Source organism: Lonchura striata, chromosome 7 (assembly GCF_046129695.1).
Source record: "Lonchura striata isolate bLonStr1 chromosome 7, bLonStr1.mat, whole genome shotgun sequence".
Taxonomy (NCBI): Eukaryota; Metazoa; Chordata; class Aves; order Passeriformes; family Estrildidae; genus Lonchura; species Lonchura striata.
In genome coordinates, this window is record NC_134609.1 from 24,921,625 (window position 1) to 24,941,690 (window position 20,066).

Consider the following 20,066-nt stretch of genomic DNA (forward strand, 5'->3'; position numbering starts at 1 on the left):
CCCAGTCTGAAGAAAGAGGAAGAAGAGAGAAGAAAGGAACTCGAGACAATGTCTTACATCCTCTATCTTGAACCCATCTATAACATATTAAAAATTTTAAAACTTAAATTTCTCACCTATGTGACATACTACAGTAGTATCTATACACTCTGCAAAAGGAAAAGCACACCAGCCCAGGCAGGGGCAGCAGGACCCTCTGTCACCACTTCTGTCTGTCACCACTTTTGTCTGTCATTGATGTCGACACAATTCAGAATATTTTTCCCTTGGGGACAGGCATCTGCTGAGTATCCACTCAGCACTCTTCTCCTCTGGAAGTTATTAAATATTACTTCCACAGCTTCTGAAGAATTTATACAGCCTCCTGGGTGTTAGCCTAATTCTGTTACAAACAGAGGTTCACTGAGATTCTATTCTAGCCTGATTCAGACTGATGCAGCCCGAGTGCTGGGGCTACTTCCCACACTGGTACCTCAATCCCTTTATCCTGCTTGCACATTTTGGACTGAGATCATGCTTCAGGCACACTCCAGGAACACTGGATGAGTTTTCAATGCCTCTGTACTCTGACCCTATCTGATCTCGCCCAGGTATTTTCCATAATCAAAAAGATCCTGTTCTCTGCTGTGCACAACTGACTAAGAGGGCAAGTGCCCACAGCATGTGCTTCTGCTTTTGTTAGCATTTAACTGGCATGTTCAAGCAACACCATCACGTTTTCTCCTTTGTTCTAAAGGCAGTGACATTAAACACAAACAAAGCAAATCACAGAACTAACAAATCATACCCTAAACTCTACTGCTGCCTCTCATGTGCTCTGTGGCCTTTTCCCCTGGCTTATTTTGGTGTGTGTAGATCACAGCAGTGACTGGGAGATTCTGGCTGAGAGCAAAGTCTCTCCCAAGCCTATAAGACACCTAAAGCAGAAGATACCTAATGCTATGAAAACAGAATGGTAGTGCAGTCTTCAGGGATATTATTTTTCCACAACTTTAATATACCACCAAACCTGTTTGGATACATCCTATCCTCAGTCTCTGTTGGGTTCATCAATTGCTTCATTTATAAAAGCGTTTGAACTCTTACTTCACATCAACCTGCATTACCAGTACAGGTTGCATCATTAAAATCCAGTAAATTAACTATTTTATGATACTTCCTGTGTTATTGTTATGAATACAGCCTTGCTAAATACTTTTTTGGGCAGAAGAATATATGCTACTTTTTCATTTAACATTTCTGAACAGAATGGAAATAAATCTCAGTTTAGGAGATTCTCTACATGGCTCCTCAATCTGGAAAGTGTTTTAAGAACACAGGACCAGATACTTGACTGTGCTGAAGTACCTAACTAAACTTTGTCCATGGATCTTTCAGAGAAGGATGATGTTTTCACATGAGCTATGAGCCCAAGTCTCCTTAGAATAGGTTACTTAAACATGCAGTGTGGGTGTCTCTGAAAGTCAATCAACTGAGGCATCTGCATGCTAATACTCACGTGAGCAGAGCTGCTGACATGGGTGAGAGTTTGCAGGAGGCAACACTTCGACAGCATAGACAGGCATTGTTGAAATAATTCATTTACAGTTCGTATGGGAACCAGCAAGGTTGTTCTGTGATGATATTTATTTGTTTATTTATTTCATATTTAGAACAGACTCATTCTCATCTATAGAATCAGCAGAAACTTCTATGAATCCCTCACAGTAGAGGTTTCTAAATCTAGCTCTGAAAACAACATCTGAAGAAACTTACACACTCTTCTGGGTCATATTCTTTGACTCCTAAATACAGATACAATTTTCTTAGACAAATGCAGCAGCTTCCACAGTTTGTTTGTTTTTCTCCCTTGCATAATTAGTGTTATTTCCTTCTACCTTCAGAAGTCAAGGTGTGTCGGAATTGACATGTTTCAGAATTAGTTACAGAACACATGAGACATCTTCTGGCAACTTCAGTAACAGTACTTTCAAGTACTAAACTTCATTCATGTGTAAGCACCACATCTTAAATTACTACTCCTCTTAAAAATCAGGATCAGCTCAACATAAATTACAGTATCACAAACATATTTAGAACGTGACCTGACCTTGCAGTCTGAAATCCAGGGAACGTTCTGGTGGCCTGGACACTTTTCAGGTCCATCTGTGCAAATGGCACCGTGCCACTGCTTACAAGGTGGGGTGCAAGATTCAACAGTGCACAGGAAGCAAACCCAGGGCAGGCAGCAGCCCCTTGAGCAGGAACTAGAGCTGTGCACAGCCAGGAGAAACCACACAATACCCTTTCTTTTTTTTTTTTTTTTGTCAATTAATATTAAGCAAATAGCATTATAAAAATAAATGTGTGGAGTAGCAAGATGGTTAAGGCACCTGAGAGCAGATATATACATCTCTAAATCATGAGATTAAATCCTGTTCATATCAGCTGTAGCTGGAAAAGGTGAAATTTGTAAAAAATTCAATCTTATTCTCAGTCTTTTAGTACAATTTCATAAAAAATATCCACTTTTTTCTGCCTTCATGTCTTCTTTTGCAGAGCTAAAAAATACTGCTTAGAAGTGTTGTAAGACATTTTAGATAAACAAAAATGGAATACATGGATGATCCATCATTCTCTGAAGTCAGCTGGAAGCTTCTCAATGATTTAACATAATTTGAATTAAGCCCTGGAGTAGCAGTTATACTGTGTATGAAGAACACATTAGACAAAAATCATTTAGGTCAACATCTTTCAGATAGCTAAATACATGGTGAAGTTTACTCAGATTTGTGGAGCTGCACAGAAATTTGCAGGTTTAGGATAAGACAGACATCTTTCAAGAGGCAAGCAAGCCCTGAAGCTATGAAAACCATTGCTCAGTGGGAAGTCTATGTAGAACTCCTCACTCTCACTATGCTGTTACAGCCTGCTAAAAACATTTTTACAAGAGTTAATGGGAAAAGAGTAATTTTTCATAACTAAAGATTCCTTTCTGCTGGAGAAATCCAAGGAAGAGCACTGATCTCTGTTGCCTTGACAACATTTCCTGAAACACTCAAGCATTAAAATATTCATTATGCTCAAGAAAGTTGCAATATCTGTTTCATATTGGACATTTACCACATTTATTGTGTTGGCACGCACTCATCTGTCATCTGTGAGCATTTGTCACAGAAAGCAATGTGCCAAATAATACATCAGAAATATCTGAGCTGACTTAAATGCACATGGTATTTTTCCTGCGTATTTCCATGGCTAGTGAAAGTTGTTACCTCAATGGCCTCGAAAAAAGGAGCATTCTTCCATGATTTGTGGATATTAGCAAAATAAGTACTATCTTTCTCCTAATGCATTTCTTAACTGAGCAAAGGGATCACTTCTACAGAGTGGCTGGAGGGAGTCTGTCCTTGAATCTCAGTCTGAACCCAAACCTTGGCTTTTCCCATGGGTTTTTTTGAGGGTGCTCCAGGGGCACAGCATTGCTGCTTTTGAGATGAAGACTCTTAGGTCCACATGATGAGTGGCTGTCTCTCTTGCTGGCTGTTCATTGTAGGAGACTGAAAAATCTGACTTTCTCAGAGGTGCTAAAGCCATACTGAGGGACAAAACAAGCAGCAGTTACAAGTCTGAAATGCTGCAAAGAATCTCAATAAATAAATAAGTGAAATAGGCTTGTACAGGTAAAATAGACAGCACCAGCCTCTGTGAACCCAAAGCTAACTTTCATGTTTTCATCTCCCTACAGACTGCCCTGGATGTAATAAGAATAAGCAGATAATAAAGCAGTACCAAAATGGCTTGCTGCTAATCAATTCTGATCCATTAGAGGGAAGTGTTTGTTCACAATGTACTACATAATTCCCTTCAAATATTTCTAATAATTTCTTTGGATGAAACTGATGAGATAGCATACTCTGCTTCTGACATAATGAATTAGTTTATTGACAAATAAAATGAAATTTACTGATCACTATATTTACTACAGGACATTTGCTGCAATCATTTTTATTAACAAAGGCAAAATACAAAGTGTTTTGGTTTTTTTTTTTCTGAATGCATATTAGTAGGCATAATTTGGGCTGGGCAGACATAACCTCTACCTAGACAATTCCTGTAAGGCTTCTACTTCACACCAAGAGTATGTTTTCCTTCTCAAGGGGGAAAGAGCAGAACAAGAGACAACCCACATGATATAAATCATCCAAAATACCGAAATTTCCCAAAGAAACATTGCCAATGAAAACAAAGAGGGAAGACAGTAATCCTCCTGTGAGGATCTCAAGCTTCATCTAAATTAAAACTTCAGGTGAACTGAAAGGTTGTGGGTGATTTCCAGTAGAGGATAAGGAGATTGTTAATTGTCCTGCCTCAAGCAGGTCTGCAGCCCTCTCTGACCTGTGGCTTCCTGTTCTGTGAATTATCTCCTGTGGCTGCTTCCGAGCTCATCTCCGTTATTACCAGAGGATTTATGTCATGCTCTGACCCATCCTTTAGATGACCTCTGCTGCCCAAGGGGACACACGTGCTCACACATGATTTTACCATGCTAGCTTTTGACTTATTAGTTCCTTGAGTCATATTTAGAGGCAGCATTTAATTCTGCCTCTTTGGAACTTTGTGCATCTCTGACAGTGAGGAGCCATGAAACAAGCCCACTGTTGTGATAAACTGCTCTGCTTGTTGAACAGCAGCTGCTCACCTCTATCTTCCAAACTTTTCCACCACTTAAAAGACACAGAGTGTCTGAATGTCTGTCCTGCATCTGCGTTCCCAGATGATGCTTGGAGAAATTTAATCATGGACTATCCAAACTGCTAACAGACACTGCAATTCAGTTAAGCCAATGTCTGAATGGCCTCCCTGGCTACACAATGCTAATTTTTTTGGTGAAAATTTCCAACGACTTGGCCAGCCTACACCTTACAGACAGCAGTCAGAGCAACACAACTTCTAGAGGCTGTCGAGGAGTTTGGACTCAGTTATGTGCTAAGAACCACTGCTGCCCTCTGCTGCAGTATTTTGGGTTGGGTCTCTGATAACCAGTGAGAGCCACAAATATTCAAGTAAAATTTCCAGACTTAACCAGAATTGAGCACGCTTAATGTTTCCATTACTGACAAGATCATTCAAAAGTTCTGTTTCTAATTCATCAGAAAAGTCTGATGCTGCAGGGGCCAGGTCAAACAGATAAAAACTTTATCTGTTTTATCTGATTTTAACTCTTAGAAGAGGGACACCCTAGTAAAAGTTTGAACATACTTCCTTTCTGCAGCAAATGCTGTCTCATCTTCTAATAATAAACAGCCACAGAAGAATAAGAACTATGAAGTGAGAAACTCACCTTGGGGCCAAAATGAGCGCCAAGGTTCTGGGATACATCCCTGAATGTTGGCTTAAATTCTGATGGACAGCCAAGTTCCAGGTCAATTGAACTAATTTTTCTTAGTCTCAGTTTATCCAGTTCTGATGGGATACAGCTCATGACCCCTCAAACAATTAGGTTCCTTTCTCACTGATGCTAGGAAAAGTAACATGAGTGCAACCTTGCTATATTCACAAAATGCTTCAGATATAAATAGTTTATTTCCCAGCCCTCCACAAACTCCAAAAACCCTTTCTTTTGTTATTTCCATCTGAATAGGTTGCATCGCTCATAGGTGAGAGCAACTGTCATGCACACCTAAAACAATTTTAGAATCATTTTATGTTTCCCAATCTCACAAATCCAATTACTTCTCTCCTGCACAGCATTGCAACTACAGTGTCTCCAACACACAATGCTAAATTGCAAAAACTCATCAGTAGACAGGAATAGATAAGCAGATGGTGGCAGGCCAGAAGAAGAAAGCCAGAGACACAGCCTTCCTACTCGGGGGAAAACCCAGGCTGCTCTCTGCAATTATCTGTGCAGGTCTCCAAAGGAATTAGATACACATTTCAAAGGAGGCAGGCTGAAAGTCTGGCTAATGAAAGAACTGTGCATTCTTCCAAATGCTCAGGGTGTCCACACAAGCTCTGAGTCCCTCATGGTGACTGGTTCATATTCTGAGTGCTGAACCAGAGAAACCTCCACAACTAAAACCACAATAACATCTTATGTCAAACCTGACATTTCTTCCAACAGGGCTGACACAGCCTTACATGTGTAAGATGGGACACAAAGAAGGGAACCTGTAACACACTTTCACTTGTAGCTTCCAGCTGCTCTTATTTTTTGGTGACACTTTCAGGTTTATTCTCAGTTATTTGCTCAAAAACATACACTCCAGCTCCTGACCTGAGCTCAAGGCTTAGGTTCTTTCCACTGAGTGGTTTCCTGCAGGGACAAGAGTTTTGTTTCTCATATCTCAGTGACAAGGAAGGCCCTTCGTGTTTTGGCCCCTTAAACAATTTAGTCATGACACAGCAATCCAAGCATAGTTCAAGAATTCCAGCTCAAAGGGGACTTACCAGAGCCATGAGAGATGGAGGCTGGTGCTGACATCTCTAAAAAGATTTGACTGTTTTCAATGAGGATGCTGAGGACTCCAAGTAAGAGTCAGCAAAGGTAATCATTCAGATGGTTTCTGCCTTCTCATTTCTGAACACATAATTTACCTCTCCAGCATGTTTCTCCCTCTCACCTTCTCAGCATCATTCAGATCATGTGTAACTCTCACAAGGTAAGTTCTGACAAACTTATGGTTACCAAAAGTGATTCCAGTACTCAAATTACTTCTGTAACTATATAAAATTTGACAGGGAATAAGCAGTGCAATGTGCTTTGCAGATCACCATGAGGAGAGAAAAGCAGAAACCACAGATCCATAGAAACTAGTACAATTAATTCTGTATCACACAATTTTCCTGACGACTGCAAAACTAAAACACTGAAAATAATTCTGAAAATCAGCAACTTTGTTCTAGAATCAGCAGGAAGACTTTCTATGAGAATTTTTGTATTCTCTGCAGTTATCTGAGAACATAATGGGTGGTTCAATTCTTCATAAACTCTAGTTCACAAAACACCTACCTCTAGGACTTTCCCAGTAATGAACTGGTGACATGCTTCACACTTGACTCCAAAAAGAACTTGGTAGTCCTTTTCACAGTAAGGAGCACCATCTCTGAAAAAGAAATTTCAGAAATTACAAACCATTTCATATTAAACAGGTTACAGCATGACTTACTCTCTTCATTTGTCTTCAGTTTGGAACTCCTACACACAGACTCAGGTAAATGGGGGGAGTTCAAGGGAAACACTTTGTAGTACAAGAAACAAAAATCATATTCTCACTAATATAAGCCTCTCAGAATTATTCCTTAAATTTCCATCAAGAGAAGGCATCTAGGACAAAGTACTGAAGTAAACTTTCTTCTTTAGAGCAGACTCTACACCTACAGGTAGTGCAGTTCCAGGGAATCAGTGTAACTGATTGATCCCTCTCTCTGGGCTTGGGAGGAAATCACAGTCTATCACATGCAGACAGTTTTCGTTCACTTTAGAAAAAAAAGAAACACCTTTGGTAGGCTACAAGACTATAAGCAGTTATTTCAAGTGTAAGGTAATGTAGTATTTTAGTGTGTACAAGGAACATACAGTAGAAGCGGAAACACTAGTCAGCCTAGGAGCATTTCTCAGGCACCAGATTTTTTTTTTGAGAAATTAGAGATGCTACTTCTTATAAATATTATACACACCCAAATGACAGGTTTGTGAAATGGACATTCTTTCCTTATTTTTTCTCTTGCTATACGCTTGAAGGGGGAAAAAGAAACTATATCTTCATTTCGTCTCTTTTATCATTTCCCTGTTCTCTTCCTCTACACTCAAAACCCTCCTTCATTAGTTTCTTATATGGAGATGAGAAATACAATGTCAGGTCAACCACATCATCACATTTACTCTATTATCTAGCAAAGATAAGAAATGGTCAAAGTCCTATTTTTTTCCCCTCAAAATCACACGTTGTAAAGCAAAATGACACAATGCTTTATCTGGCTACTACAGAAAACATGCGCAACAAACCACCAAATTTTCTATGGTAATTATACCTCTTTCAGACTGGTATTAAATATAGACTGGTGTCATTAAACACGAGCTTTCAGTTGCACTTTGCACTTCACTTTCCCAGCTCAGCTCTCACTGGGAACAAAGACTTTGGTCAAAACAGGACTTCGAGATGCGAATTTTGCTGCAAGCTCTTCTCTGCTAGCAGCTAAAACTGTACCACGAGTTCAGAAGAGAAGCAGAGATTACTCACTTGCTGATGTATTCCCCAGTTAGGACCTTCCCACAGGCCTTGCACTTAAAGCAGCCCAGGTGCCACTGCTTGTCCAGGGCTAGCAATGCTTGTCCATTTTTGATGTCTCTTCCACAGCCAGCACAATCTGCAAACAAGCAAACAGATCATTTGTTGTCAGCTACTTGGTTCATTAACCTTAATTAACTGCCCACCTGCCACAACATTTGGTAGCCAAAGGGGTGAAGTGCACAGCAGTGCAAAGGTACAGCTTCCTTTCCTTAAACCCTTCCCAGCTCCTGCACCAACAGTCGCTCTCATTGCAGACATTCTCAGCAGAAGAGGGAAAGTGCTTCTGTTTCTCGTGCTGTTTCTCATTCAAAAACCACCCAGCTCTGTACAAACTTCACATTCTGTCAGGAACAAGCTGTGACCAAGTCCTCAGTGCAGAAAGTTCCTGTCTTCTGCAGCAAGCAGCAGCAGCAAGCAGCGTCTGTGGTTCTGCTTCAGCAACACCCTGAGAGCTCGCACGGAGCTGAGCCAGCGAGAGCCCTGTCCCCGTTGGGTGGCAGCAGAACCACGCGTGTGGCACCGGAGCAGGGCACACCTGCCTGCAGGGACAGCCCTGGCACACACCTGCCTGCAGGGACAGCCCTGGGGACACACCTGCCTGCAGGGACAGCCCTGGGGACAAACCTGCCTGCAGGGACAGCCCTGGCACACACCTGCCTGCAGGGACAGCCCTGGGGACAAACCTGCCTGCAGGGACAGCCCTGGCACACACCTGCCTGCAGGGACAGCCCTGGGGACACACCTGCCTGCAGGGACAGCCCTGGGGACAAACCTGCCTGCAGGGACAGCCCTGGCACACACCTGCCTGCCTGCAGGGACAGCCCTGGCACACACCTGCCTGCAGGGACAGCCCTGGGGACAAACCTGCCTGCAGGGACAGCCCTGGCACACACCTGCCTGCAGGGAACAAACCTGCCTGCAGGGACAGCCCTGGGGACACACCTGCCTGCAGGGACAGCCCTGGGGACACACCTGCCTGCAGGGACAGCCCTGGCACAAACCTGCCTGCAGGGACAGCCCTGGCACACACCTGCCTGCAGGGACAGCCCTGGGGACACACCTGCCTGCAGGGACAGCCCTGGGGACAAACCTGCCTGCCTGCAGGGACAGCCCTGGCACACACCTGCCTGCAGGGACAGCCCTGGGGACAAACCTGCCTGCAGGGACAGCCCTGGCACAAACCTTCCTGCAGGGGACACACCTTCCTGCAGGGACAGCCCAGGGCAGGGCTGGCAGCCGTGTCACTGCGATGGGGCCTGCAGGGAGAGCGTGTGTGGGAGTCCAGGACATCCCTCTGGCTGCCCTGGCAGGTCTGGGACCCTGGCAGGGGTTAGGAACCCCCTGGACAGAGCCCCCAGAGACACTGTCTCTGATCTCTGTCCATGGAAAAGAGTTTTCAATCTTATAGGGTGAATTACAACTCTGAGTGTTTGATATAAGTAATAATTAAGTGCAACATGGGTGCAAAAGTAAAATTATAGGATTCTAGATTAGGGTCCAAAGGGCACAAGATGGAGGAAATTGGGTGTGTCTTGTCCTTTTTCTCCTTCTTCATGCCCTCCATGTTTCACACCATTTTTCTGTTGGTTCAGGCTGGGGACACACTGTTCAACGTAGGTGACAGATAGTGGCACATTATTGTAAATCCAGCACAGGGAGTTTCTGGTATTTAATGTTTGTAACATCCGACTGAGGGCAGAGCCCCACACGCTGCCCTGCAGGACAGAGCTGGGCAGGGCAGCAGAACATGTTATAGACAAGCAAGAATAAACAACCTTGAAAACTCAGCTTCACGCATTCCAGACTCTTCTTCAGCGGCCAGGCTGGGGAAAAAGGACTTTCACACTGTTGGGGTCTTGCCAAGTGACCCCAACAAGCGTGTTGCCATCCACCCGCAGCTATGGGAAGCTGAAGTTCTCCTTGTCTCTAATTGACAAAAGGACTCTGGCTCAGTTTGGGTACTTTCCTGGTACTTTCACTGCAATCAGTCCTGGAGGACCCTGATGGCAGAAAGGGAACCAGAAGCCAGGAGCATTCTGTCCCAGGGGGGTGCCACAATATCTCATGTTATATCAGACATTCTCTAGCTGAGCTCCAAGCTTCCATTCCTCTCCCTTCAAACATAAAATACTCAAAAAGATTCCCTGTTAAGGGGCAGTCCAGCACATGGTAAGATGTGAAGAGACTGATGTGGCAGCCAGCACTGAACTACCAGGGTTGAGCTCTGTGCCCAGCCTCAGGGGACAGAAGGACTGAGGGAGGGGAGGGCCTGGAAGCCCAGTGAAGTGGAAAGGGAATGGGAATGCCCATCAGCTCAGGCACTCATGGAAGCCACAGAGACAGCCTGGAACAAAAGATTTTCCAGATATTACTATCCCCAGACTTGGTGTTCCTTTGGTGAATGCCTGAAACATGAATAAATCACAACAAATGGAGACAAACAGAACTGAGCAATGTGAGCTGTTAAAGCCCATGCAGCAGGGAGAATATCAACCTGGCTCCAACACTCAAGATGACTGAGCCCAAAAACCTTCCCCTCTTCATGGGATTAAGCCCAGGCAACACCATGCCTTGCAAAAGGGCAAGTCCAAGTTTATTATCACAACTGATAATGAGAGCAGAGTCAGTCCTTTTGACTAAAGGGCATGACTTTTGTTTGTTGGGTAATGAGCCAAGAGAACCCCAAATATGTGCTGCACATTCCTGCTATCCAGGAATCCACCATTGCATCTCTCTCTTCCTATCAGCATTCTTCTTCTTCTCAAATCCCCTAAAAAAAGGAGGGGAGGGGGACTAAGCACGGTGGTATCTTGTGACAAAATGCAAGTCTTTTGACACAACTTGGACTTGAAAAGCAGCCCTGAGATGTCCTAACTTTGCTCTAGAGGACATAAGTTACAAGCTGAAATCATGAAATGACAAGGAGTGACACCATGTAATGTATCCCTCTGCTCTGCCATGACAGCTGAAGGCTCCATGCCAGGCTGTGATGACAGCAAAGGCTGGAACAGGTCACCAAGGGAGGCTCTGGAATTTCCAGCACAGGGCTGAGGAAGGGACAAACACGTGTCAGAGTGGCTTTGGCATGCTGATCTCGCCTGTGGTTTGGGGAGGATACTACATCATCTCCTGAGGTCCCTTCCAGCCCTCATTTCCTTAAGCTAAATCTGAAACCATGCAACATGACTTTGACTTTGAGAACAAATGAGATCCTCCCCCAGTTCCAGTAGTTGCTGAACTACAGTTTTAAAACAGCACCCATTTCTCAGCTCCCTAGCACTACTGCTTCCTCCTGGTGTGCATTCCCTGCTATATTTTCCCTCAAAAAATCTGCTGTATTTTCCATGCTGTTTTCATTTTTTGTCTGGGAAACTTCGGTGAAGCTGAAATTTCCATGAAGCTGAAATTTCTCAGAAATTGAAACAATAAAAAGATTTTTAAAACACTTAATTTCTGAGGTGGTGGGAATAGAGAAACTGCCTTACACAAAAGGTCTACCTAGTCTGGCATCTTTATTGATGCCAAAACCAGATACATGGGGGAAGCAGGGATCCATGAAGTACCTCTGACTGTTTAATTGCTTCTTTGTAAGCCAAAGTCACAGTAAGTCTGAGCACCAGACTTAGCATTGTTCTCATGTTTAATACCAGGGGTTGGCAGCATCCATTTATTATATTATAGCACCAATGACATCTACACTCTCTGGGTTCCTTGAAGTGTTTTGCAAAAGGAAATTAACATCATTCCCATTCTGCTAGTACAACAGACACATTGAATGTCTAGAAGCAAAGTAAACTAATAGCCTAGTACTGCACTATTAGGCTGAGATGGCTTTTAAATAAATCTGATTTTAATTTTGACAAAACTATTTGGTATATACATGAAAAGCTTGCAATTATCATTATCTCCTAAAATAGAAAGTGAATAGGGCTGTGCTGGGCTAAGAAAAGACCATTTGTTCATCCAAATTCTACAAATAAAAGCCATTATGATCTCAGGCCTGCATGAGGCACATTTAAGCCCTTGGCTGAATGTCATCAGCATATGCAGGCAGGATCTCAGTACCACATTAAGCACAATCTGTATCTGTCTAACCTATAACTAGCACATGCTGCAAATAAAAGGGCTGTGAGGTAAGAATAGTGGTCCACACCCATATGCCAGGGCAGACTGAAAAACCTGGCAATCCTTCCCGAATTTGTGTACAATGGTTCACACCATGGTGCTCTCTGGTTCATACCTGGGTCTAACAGACTGCACCCCTTGAATCTGAGCTTTCTTGCATTTTCTTTTTGCCATATCACCTGGATTCTTCCTTACTGCCACTCCTTGCACATCACACATTCAGCAGTGCCAAGATAACAGAGAGGAGGAGGTGGACAGTGCAGAGCACTGGTTAAAATGCAGAGAGCAGTATTGCTCCCAAATGCACTTAGGTGTATGGCACATCTGACATGTCTGCCTACAAAAGAAAATGCCTGGACAAAAGAACTGTGCTGTGGAGTCAGCCAGCCCAAAAGCATTGGAAAGTGGGGGGACAGGGCATGTCACTATAATATAATATATGATTTAGACCTCCACTCTCCTACCACCTTTAGCAGCCCCACTAAAAGACACAGGTCAGGCTGAGCTGCCACCCGTGACACCTTGCTTGTAAAGATATGAGAAAATGTGTTTCCCTTTTTAGCATCTGCACCACCCCAGACATCCAGGAGTGAAGCATCCTGCACAGCAAGCCATTTGTCACTGTCTAAATTAAGCAGTGGATTTTCTGCCTTTGCCTCCCTCCCCTGCTCTCAGCCAATAGTGCACAGGTGAGCTCAGAGCTGATACAGCTCTGGGATTAACCCTCAGCACACAGAGTTGGACTTTACTCACTCCCATGTGGATTGCTTTACAAATTTAACAGCAAATATATCTTTATCCCACATTCTCTGCTCATCTCATATGATTCTTGAAGGAGGAACCATCTCTATGTGCTTTTGTCCTAACAAGGAGGGATATGCAAAGTCATGTGAATGATTACACCAACTCTGCTTCATGCAAGGTCAGCTCTCTGAACAAAGCTAATAGCAGTCTGATTTAATTAAGTCACCAAAGAGTTCATTTCAATCCTGATGGCCATCAGAAGCACAAATCTAACAGATAAAGTCTGAAGCTGCCACAACCCCCCCAGGTCACAGGTATTTTGTACTCTTATTACACTCTTTGTGTAACTATTTCCCCTCTTTATAAAACATTGATACATTAATTTTATAAAGACAGCACCAGTAGAGTTCTGTTCTGAAACAGGAAAAGCAAGGAAAAATTGGGGGGGGAGGGGGGATTTTTGTTGCTATTTTAATGCTCAGAAGAAACAATAAGTTTTCATTGAACTTACACAGAAATGCATTGTCAAATTTAGCTGGACCTAAAGAGCCAGTGATTTGGAAGTGATGAAAGAGGCAAATATTATCACTGGAGTCAAGGTCAAGAAATCTCTAAGTATAAATAGCTCTTAGTCACCTTGAAAAACAACTTATATCCTGGTAATTCTTCTGTGGCAATTTGAAGGTTGTGCAATTGCAATTTCTTGTAGAGGTGGGAAGACCACAGTTTTTTCTCAGTCACCCTTTAACAACAGATCAGGCAACGCCTTCTAAAGCCTTGCTTTAAAATGGAAAGGTTTGATGATGTCATGCAGGCTTTTCCAGATCTTCAAGATATTTCTGTCAAAGCTAAAAATACAAACTCACTATATTCACAGCATGAGAATGGTTTTCAAAGTTTAAAGCATAACCATTTGGTCACTGAGGCTGTGATAAGTTCTGGAAGTCAGAGAAGGACATACAATATTGAGAATTTTACAGGCTGGATTTGAATCTCAGCATGTAACTCAGGAAATCTGCTGCCAAACCCCTTCTCTTTGCCATGGCAAGGATGGGAAATGTTTGTCAGAACAAATTCACTATTGCCCTTTTGCTGAAGGCAAAACAAACCCACATAGGCAGCCTTGTACTCCTGAAATCTAACAATAAGAGGCTGGGCGCATACAATGGAGGGAAATAAATTTCCCATGGGAAGTGCAGTATAGCTTTGACAGTTTATTATAAATGGCAAGTTGGGAAAAACTGATATTTTCAAAACAAGTAGTTAGACAAAATAAAACTATTTTAGTTGATTAAATAGGGAAAGAAATCCCAATGGCATGAACAGGCATTCTTTGCCTGCAGCACAAGTCCCTTGAACCATCTGAGTGCCCAACACTGACTTGTCTTTTTAAGAAACATGTTGTTGTACATCTTGGATGTATCATTAGACCAGTCACTAGTGCTGTCCCCCAGGGGCCAGTATGGGGCCCAGTCCTGTTTAATATCTTTATTCATGATCTAAATTGCAGCAGGGTAGGTTTATGTTGGACATCAGGAATAATTCCCTCAGAGAAAGTGTGATTAGACACTGGAATGCACTGCCTGAGGAGGTGCTGGAGTCACCATCCCTGGAGCTGCTTAAGGAAAGCCTGGATGTGTCACTCAGCGCCATGGTCTGGTTGACACAGTGGTTTTGGGGCATAAGCTGGACTCAATGATCTCAGGGATCTTTTCCAACCTAGATTATTCTGTGATTACTGTAAATTGCTGTTTCATCACCTGATTTCTTTTGAAATTATTCAGAAGGTTGAATGCTCTTCCCCATCCCCGCTGGGTCTCTACTGATTGAAGTGTTTAACAAAGACAATTCCTTATTTCCACATCTTTCTACTCCTCATTCCCAAAGGAGACCAAACCAAATGTCCTTCTGACACATTACTGCAGCCAACTGTCCCTGAAAAAATCTTATCACCAAGTTAACCTTTTTCCACTACATCAATCCCAGTTCCTTCTTCAACCCAATCTTTCACACAGGTACCTGAAGTGAGAATAAGATGGTGGATGAAACAGGAGGAGGAAGAAAGAGCAAACATGCTGCACACAATGAAAGAGAAGAGTTTTAAATTGTCCTGTAAAAGAAAAATAAATTTTTTCCGTTTCTTCCCATCTCAGCACCCCTAGAGCCCCACCTGTAAAATTACTCTAAAGGACAAACCAGGGCCAGGTACATATAGGCTGAGGCCAGTCTTTTATCCCATATTTCTTCTACCACATTTCAGTACTCAGGTAGCCCCAGCTGAATTCAAAGCCACAATTCCCACTCACAATACCCCAAGGGAAATGCACCAGTATCTCAGAGCTTCATTGTTTAATATCCAGTTCATGGATAGCACATTGTGTCTCTTCATTTGCAGACTATTTTGGATAATTTTCAGCTGTTACTCTTGGAAAACAAGCAATTCCAACAAGGTGCAAACTCCCCAAAATAGGAATTAAACTTAAGACAACCTTTAGGAAGGTTTTTATGTCCGCATAACACATGGCAAAGTAAGGTCTAGCTAACAGCTAATTCACTTTTCACATTCTTTTGAAGTGACCTCTGATTCCTGACTTACTACCTGGCAGGCTTTCTGAACATGACAATTCCCAGATACTCCTGTCCCTGGGGATCTCCTCCATAGCTGTGTTCTCCAGGCTAGTGATCCCTCCTCATCCAACACCCATTTACTGAGGAATTCCTTGCACCTCCCCCAGAACTTCCTAGTTTGGAGTAGCACTCCTCCAGCAAAACCTAAGGACATGAACGTGTTTTGATTTCCAAGTTCAAGATAGGGTTACACACAGGCAAATAAGAAATGACACATATTTAGTACTGTCCAATTTACTGAAACACAAAAGCATCCAAAAGGAATGGGGAAACTGGACTGCAAACATCTTCCTGAAGAATAGCTGGGTTTTTTTGAAACTAATTTTCTGACAGAAAACTCATAAATCAGAAACTTCCTGCCCTGCCACAACTATATTTTAAATAGAGCTGCTGCTCTATCTCTATCACCCAGAAGGTACATTTCTAACAAAGCTTCAACACCTCCAGAGAAGGATTGAACACAATTTATCAAGCAGCATTAAAATACCAGTCCTTAAAAACTAGGAAATAGATGTGCAAATGTAGGCTACTTGAGTAATTTATCCATTTTTCTGAGTGAGGACATAAAGTGAAATAAAATTAATCCTAGAAAGTAATTCAAATTACAAAAATGCTTCAAAAACTGCAAGCATTCTTCAAAAGAATAAATAATCTTGAAACAATCATACAAATTTACCAGTGTCATTGAAAGAATTGCATATTCTTAGGCACAATCTAATGGCTTTTGCCAGAAAGGAAGTGTGCTTAGGTTTGCATAATTTCTTGGAATATTATCACGTCATGAACATTGATTTGCTTCTTTTATTCTTAAAAGGGGGGGATGGGGTAAAATTTTAGACCCACTGTATGGTGTATTAAGTCATAAATGGAGCTCCCCTGCAAGGTTATTACAGATTCAAATTCAGTCTAAAGAAATGGAGAATTAAATAGAATGACATGTTAAAAATAAAGGATTTAATTTAAAATCTGAATTTAAAGTTTTAATTAAATCAAAGTTATAAGTGGGATCTGAAAACACACGTAAAAAAACTTGCTTACCTTTACCTATTTATGAGCAAAATTAGGGTATACAAGATGTGCCACTTACAAAATGTTAAGGTCATGGTGATCCAAAGTAAATGGTTTTATAAGCTACAGATTCTTGAAAAATATAAATTCCAAAGCTGAAATATATTTTAATGCATTTACTGTCTTCATGTACCTAGCAAATTTCTTAAAGTAAAAAATATCTACAGATAATTTATGCATTCTAAGTAAAATTTCATTGAATAGGGTTTGACAACTCATTAGCAAAAACAGTTGTTAAGGGGAAATACAGATGTTAAATAATATGATGACTTTATGCAGAGCTATATTAATTTAAGTAGATGTGTACAGATATGAAGTGCGCTCATGTTTATCAATTAGTGTTTTATAATTAAAAATCTAAATGTAATCCAAGGTTACAATCAGTCAGTTTAATCAAGATTTCCTGGGTTATTGAACAAACCTTGATTAAAATCAATTATTAAATCAATGTTTGAAATCAATCAACAGTGATGTCCACAGTATGCTTTTATTCTATGTTAAACAGGGAAAAAGAAAAGAGATATGGGACAATGTGTGCCCCTTCTGTCAAGTTCTCCAAACCCTCAACTGAATCTCCAGTAGCTAAACACAGGCTTGAATGTCACAGAGATATGGGAGTGCTTCTGCTTATGTAAACAGACAAGCCAAGAATGAAATGAGAAAATTGTGTTACAGCACACAAAAAATATTAAAACTTAGGGCTCAAAATTTTTAAAAAAATAACATTTAAAAATGCATGTTCACAACCAGAACTGTTGAGCCTCTCTTAAGTTCCCCAGGGCCCTCACTGAAGTTATGGGGATTGCAGGTGAATATTCCTTGACACAAGTGAACTCAGTGTCTCACACAAGGCCCATCTCCATCTGTGCCAAGTACCTGTGTAGCTTTGACACAGTGTGAAATTGGGAGAATATTTCCTAAGAATAAGCTCAAAATCATGTGCTGGATGTTGCTCAACACCTTTTAAAATCATTGCAGAACTCTTGCTTAGCAACAGTCAGCCAACTTTCCCTGCACTTTTAAATTCTCTATGGAATTGAAGGAGTTTTCAAGAGAGCTCCAGGAAAAAAATTATAAAAAACAAAATAATGAAAAATGAGTCAAATGTGGCCAGTTACAAATACAAGCTGCAGACTTTCCCCAAGAACTATGAATAAAAGGAATTCTGCATTCATTTTAGCTAATTTCTAATGGAGAAGTTTGTGACGCTTATACATCAGCTCTGACATTACTTTTGGCAGCAATCACTTATATTTTTATCTAATGAAAGGAGTTATGTCCTGACTATAGGACTGCATTAAGAATTAAAGAGCCTTTAAAGGAGGACTGCAAAGTAAATTTGCTTCTCCATTTTGATGCTTTGTTGTTTCAAGTACAAGCTCACTTTCCTGCCACTTTCTGGGCAGTGAGGCAAAAGATAACTCCTATTTCTTCCTTCCCACCTCCTCCTCCTTCAGCATGTTGGCTCTTCTTTACTTCAGTATTACCAGGACCTTGTTGGAAGTTTCATTTATTTAGTGACAACTTTTCTGCCTGCATCTTTTTCAAAGAGATAAGGCTATTGAATAATTAGCAAAGACACCTTTTCCCCACAGGTTCATTAAGCATTAAGCTTCTTATATATATCACAACAGAGCAAAGATCCCCAGTTGTGAGGCCAAATGCAAGCCTGCAGACTCTGCACTGACAGGCATGAAAGCATTTGTCCCAAAAAGCTGACATTCTTTGAGCCAGAACATCATGTGCAAAACAGACCAGGGCAAACACAAAACACGATGTGAAATCTCCACGTGGACGCCGGCTGGCTGGGGAGCAGCTGCACCAAGGATTATTCACGCACATGGAACACTTTGTGGGTCAGTTGGAAAACTCTTAACTCACAGGAGAGACTCTTACAAAGAAAGGGAAGTTGAAATATCTTCTCAATGCTCCTTTCCAAACTGCATCACCACTGCCATTCATGGGACACAAGTATCTCTTTCACCGAAAAGGAACAATGGTGAAAGTCTTCCTCAGCATTTTGGAAGATGAATTTTTCAAAATGAAAACTCCTGTTAGGTGATTGTAATGCTTCAGTTTCTTTTTTTTTGTCCCAGAAAACACACTTTTCACTTGAAATGCAATTTCTTAGCTAGTTCATGTTCGTCACTAAAAATGATCCAACCTTTCAGCAAAAAAGATAATCAGAAATAACTAAAACTTCCAGACCAGCACCCAGATAAGGAACCAAAAGAGAAAGGGCTCAACCTCAGGTAGAAAATGGCACAGCATTGTTATTACTGAAATGCTTTATTGTGGAAATAGTGAATTTCCCAAGGGAAAAAAAACTCAGTTTGAGGAAGAGGGACTAAACTATACTCAAAGACCTGTAGTCTCTTCTGGATCCCAAAGGTGATGCCTGGGCCAGAAGAATGCTGGCTCGAGCTCCACAGCCTGCTGGCACCAGCTCCTGTGCCTGTCCCAAGTGGGGGATCTCTGTACAGCTGCTCTGCTCTCAGCTGGACTTCTCACAACACCCCTGGTGCACTCAAGAAAAAATGGAAGCCAGTGTGGTACTTTTTAAAAATGAAGGTCTGACTAAACCGGAGGCTTTTGTTTTCAAAGCCTGCATCAGTTCATTTACCAGCTGCCTTGGGGAGAATTCACTGATGAAATGCCCTAATGGAAGGCATTTTATGCAACTATGCAACTGCACAGTTGCAGTTTTGCCCAAAATTTAGAAATAACAGGTGCCTGCACAACTGGTTTTCTGGAGAGACAACGTGGCCTTAAACACAGTGTGTTACCATGCAGCCAGAACACAACAGAGAGCAGAAAGAACTAAAGGCAGTACAGTCCAGGCAATCATGATACCAAATACAAAACCTGGGCACTGTTTAAAACATAAATAGCAATTACTGGGATACATTACTGCATTACTCCTTTTTTGGGCTCCAAAGAAAAAAACTTCATGTCTCTGACAGAATCTTGAAAACCCTGAACTATCCAAGGCAACACCTCACTTTTAGTCAGTGTTGTCTACTTGTCCCCTGTTTCTTTGCTGCTCTACATCTGTCCCAGTCACTTTGCTTTACACTTCACATGCCATTTATCAAGCTGTCATATGAAATAAAATAACAAAATAACACCAATACAATAACAAAACCAAACACCACTCATTTCATTTGTCTGCAAAGTGCTTTACAGGTATTTGTTACTAGATTTCCTGCCAAATGAAGATCCCAA

At 41.7% G+C, this 20,066-nt stretch overlaps 1 protein-coding gene across 13 annotated transcripts in view; it reads right to left on the reverse strand.

The window, feature by feature from the left end:
- The window catches only part of ABLIM1 (actin binding LIM protein 1), a 191,868-nt gene that overhangs the window by 64,867 nt on the left and 106,935 nt on the right, over nt 1-20,066 (reverse strand). For all 13 annotated transcript variants that reach the window (XM_021525934.3, XM_077784710.1, XM_077784702.1 and 10 more), the window contains 2 exons: nt 8,226-8,352; nt 6,995-7,088 (listed from right to left, as the gene is read on the reverse strand). In XM_021525934.3, coding sequence (XP_021381609.1) covers nt 6,995-7,088; nt 8,226-8,352 — 221 coding nt within the window. The remainder of the gene's footprint in view (nt 1-6,994; nt 7,089-8,225; nt 8,353-20,066) is intronic.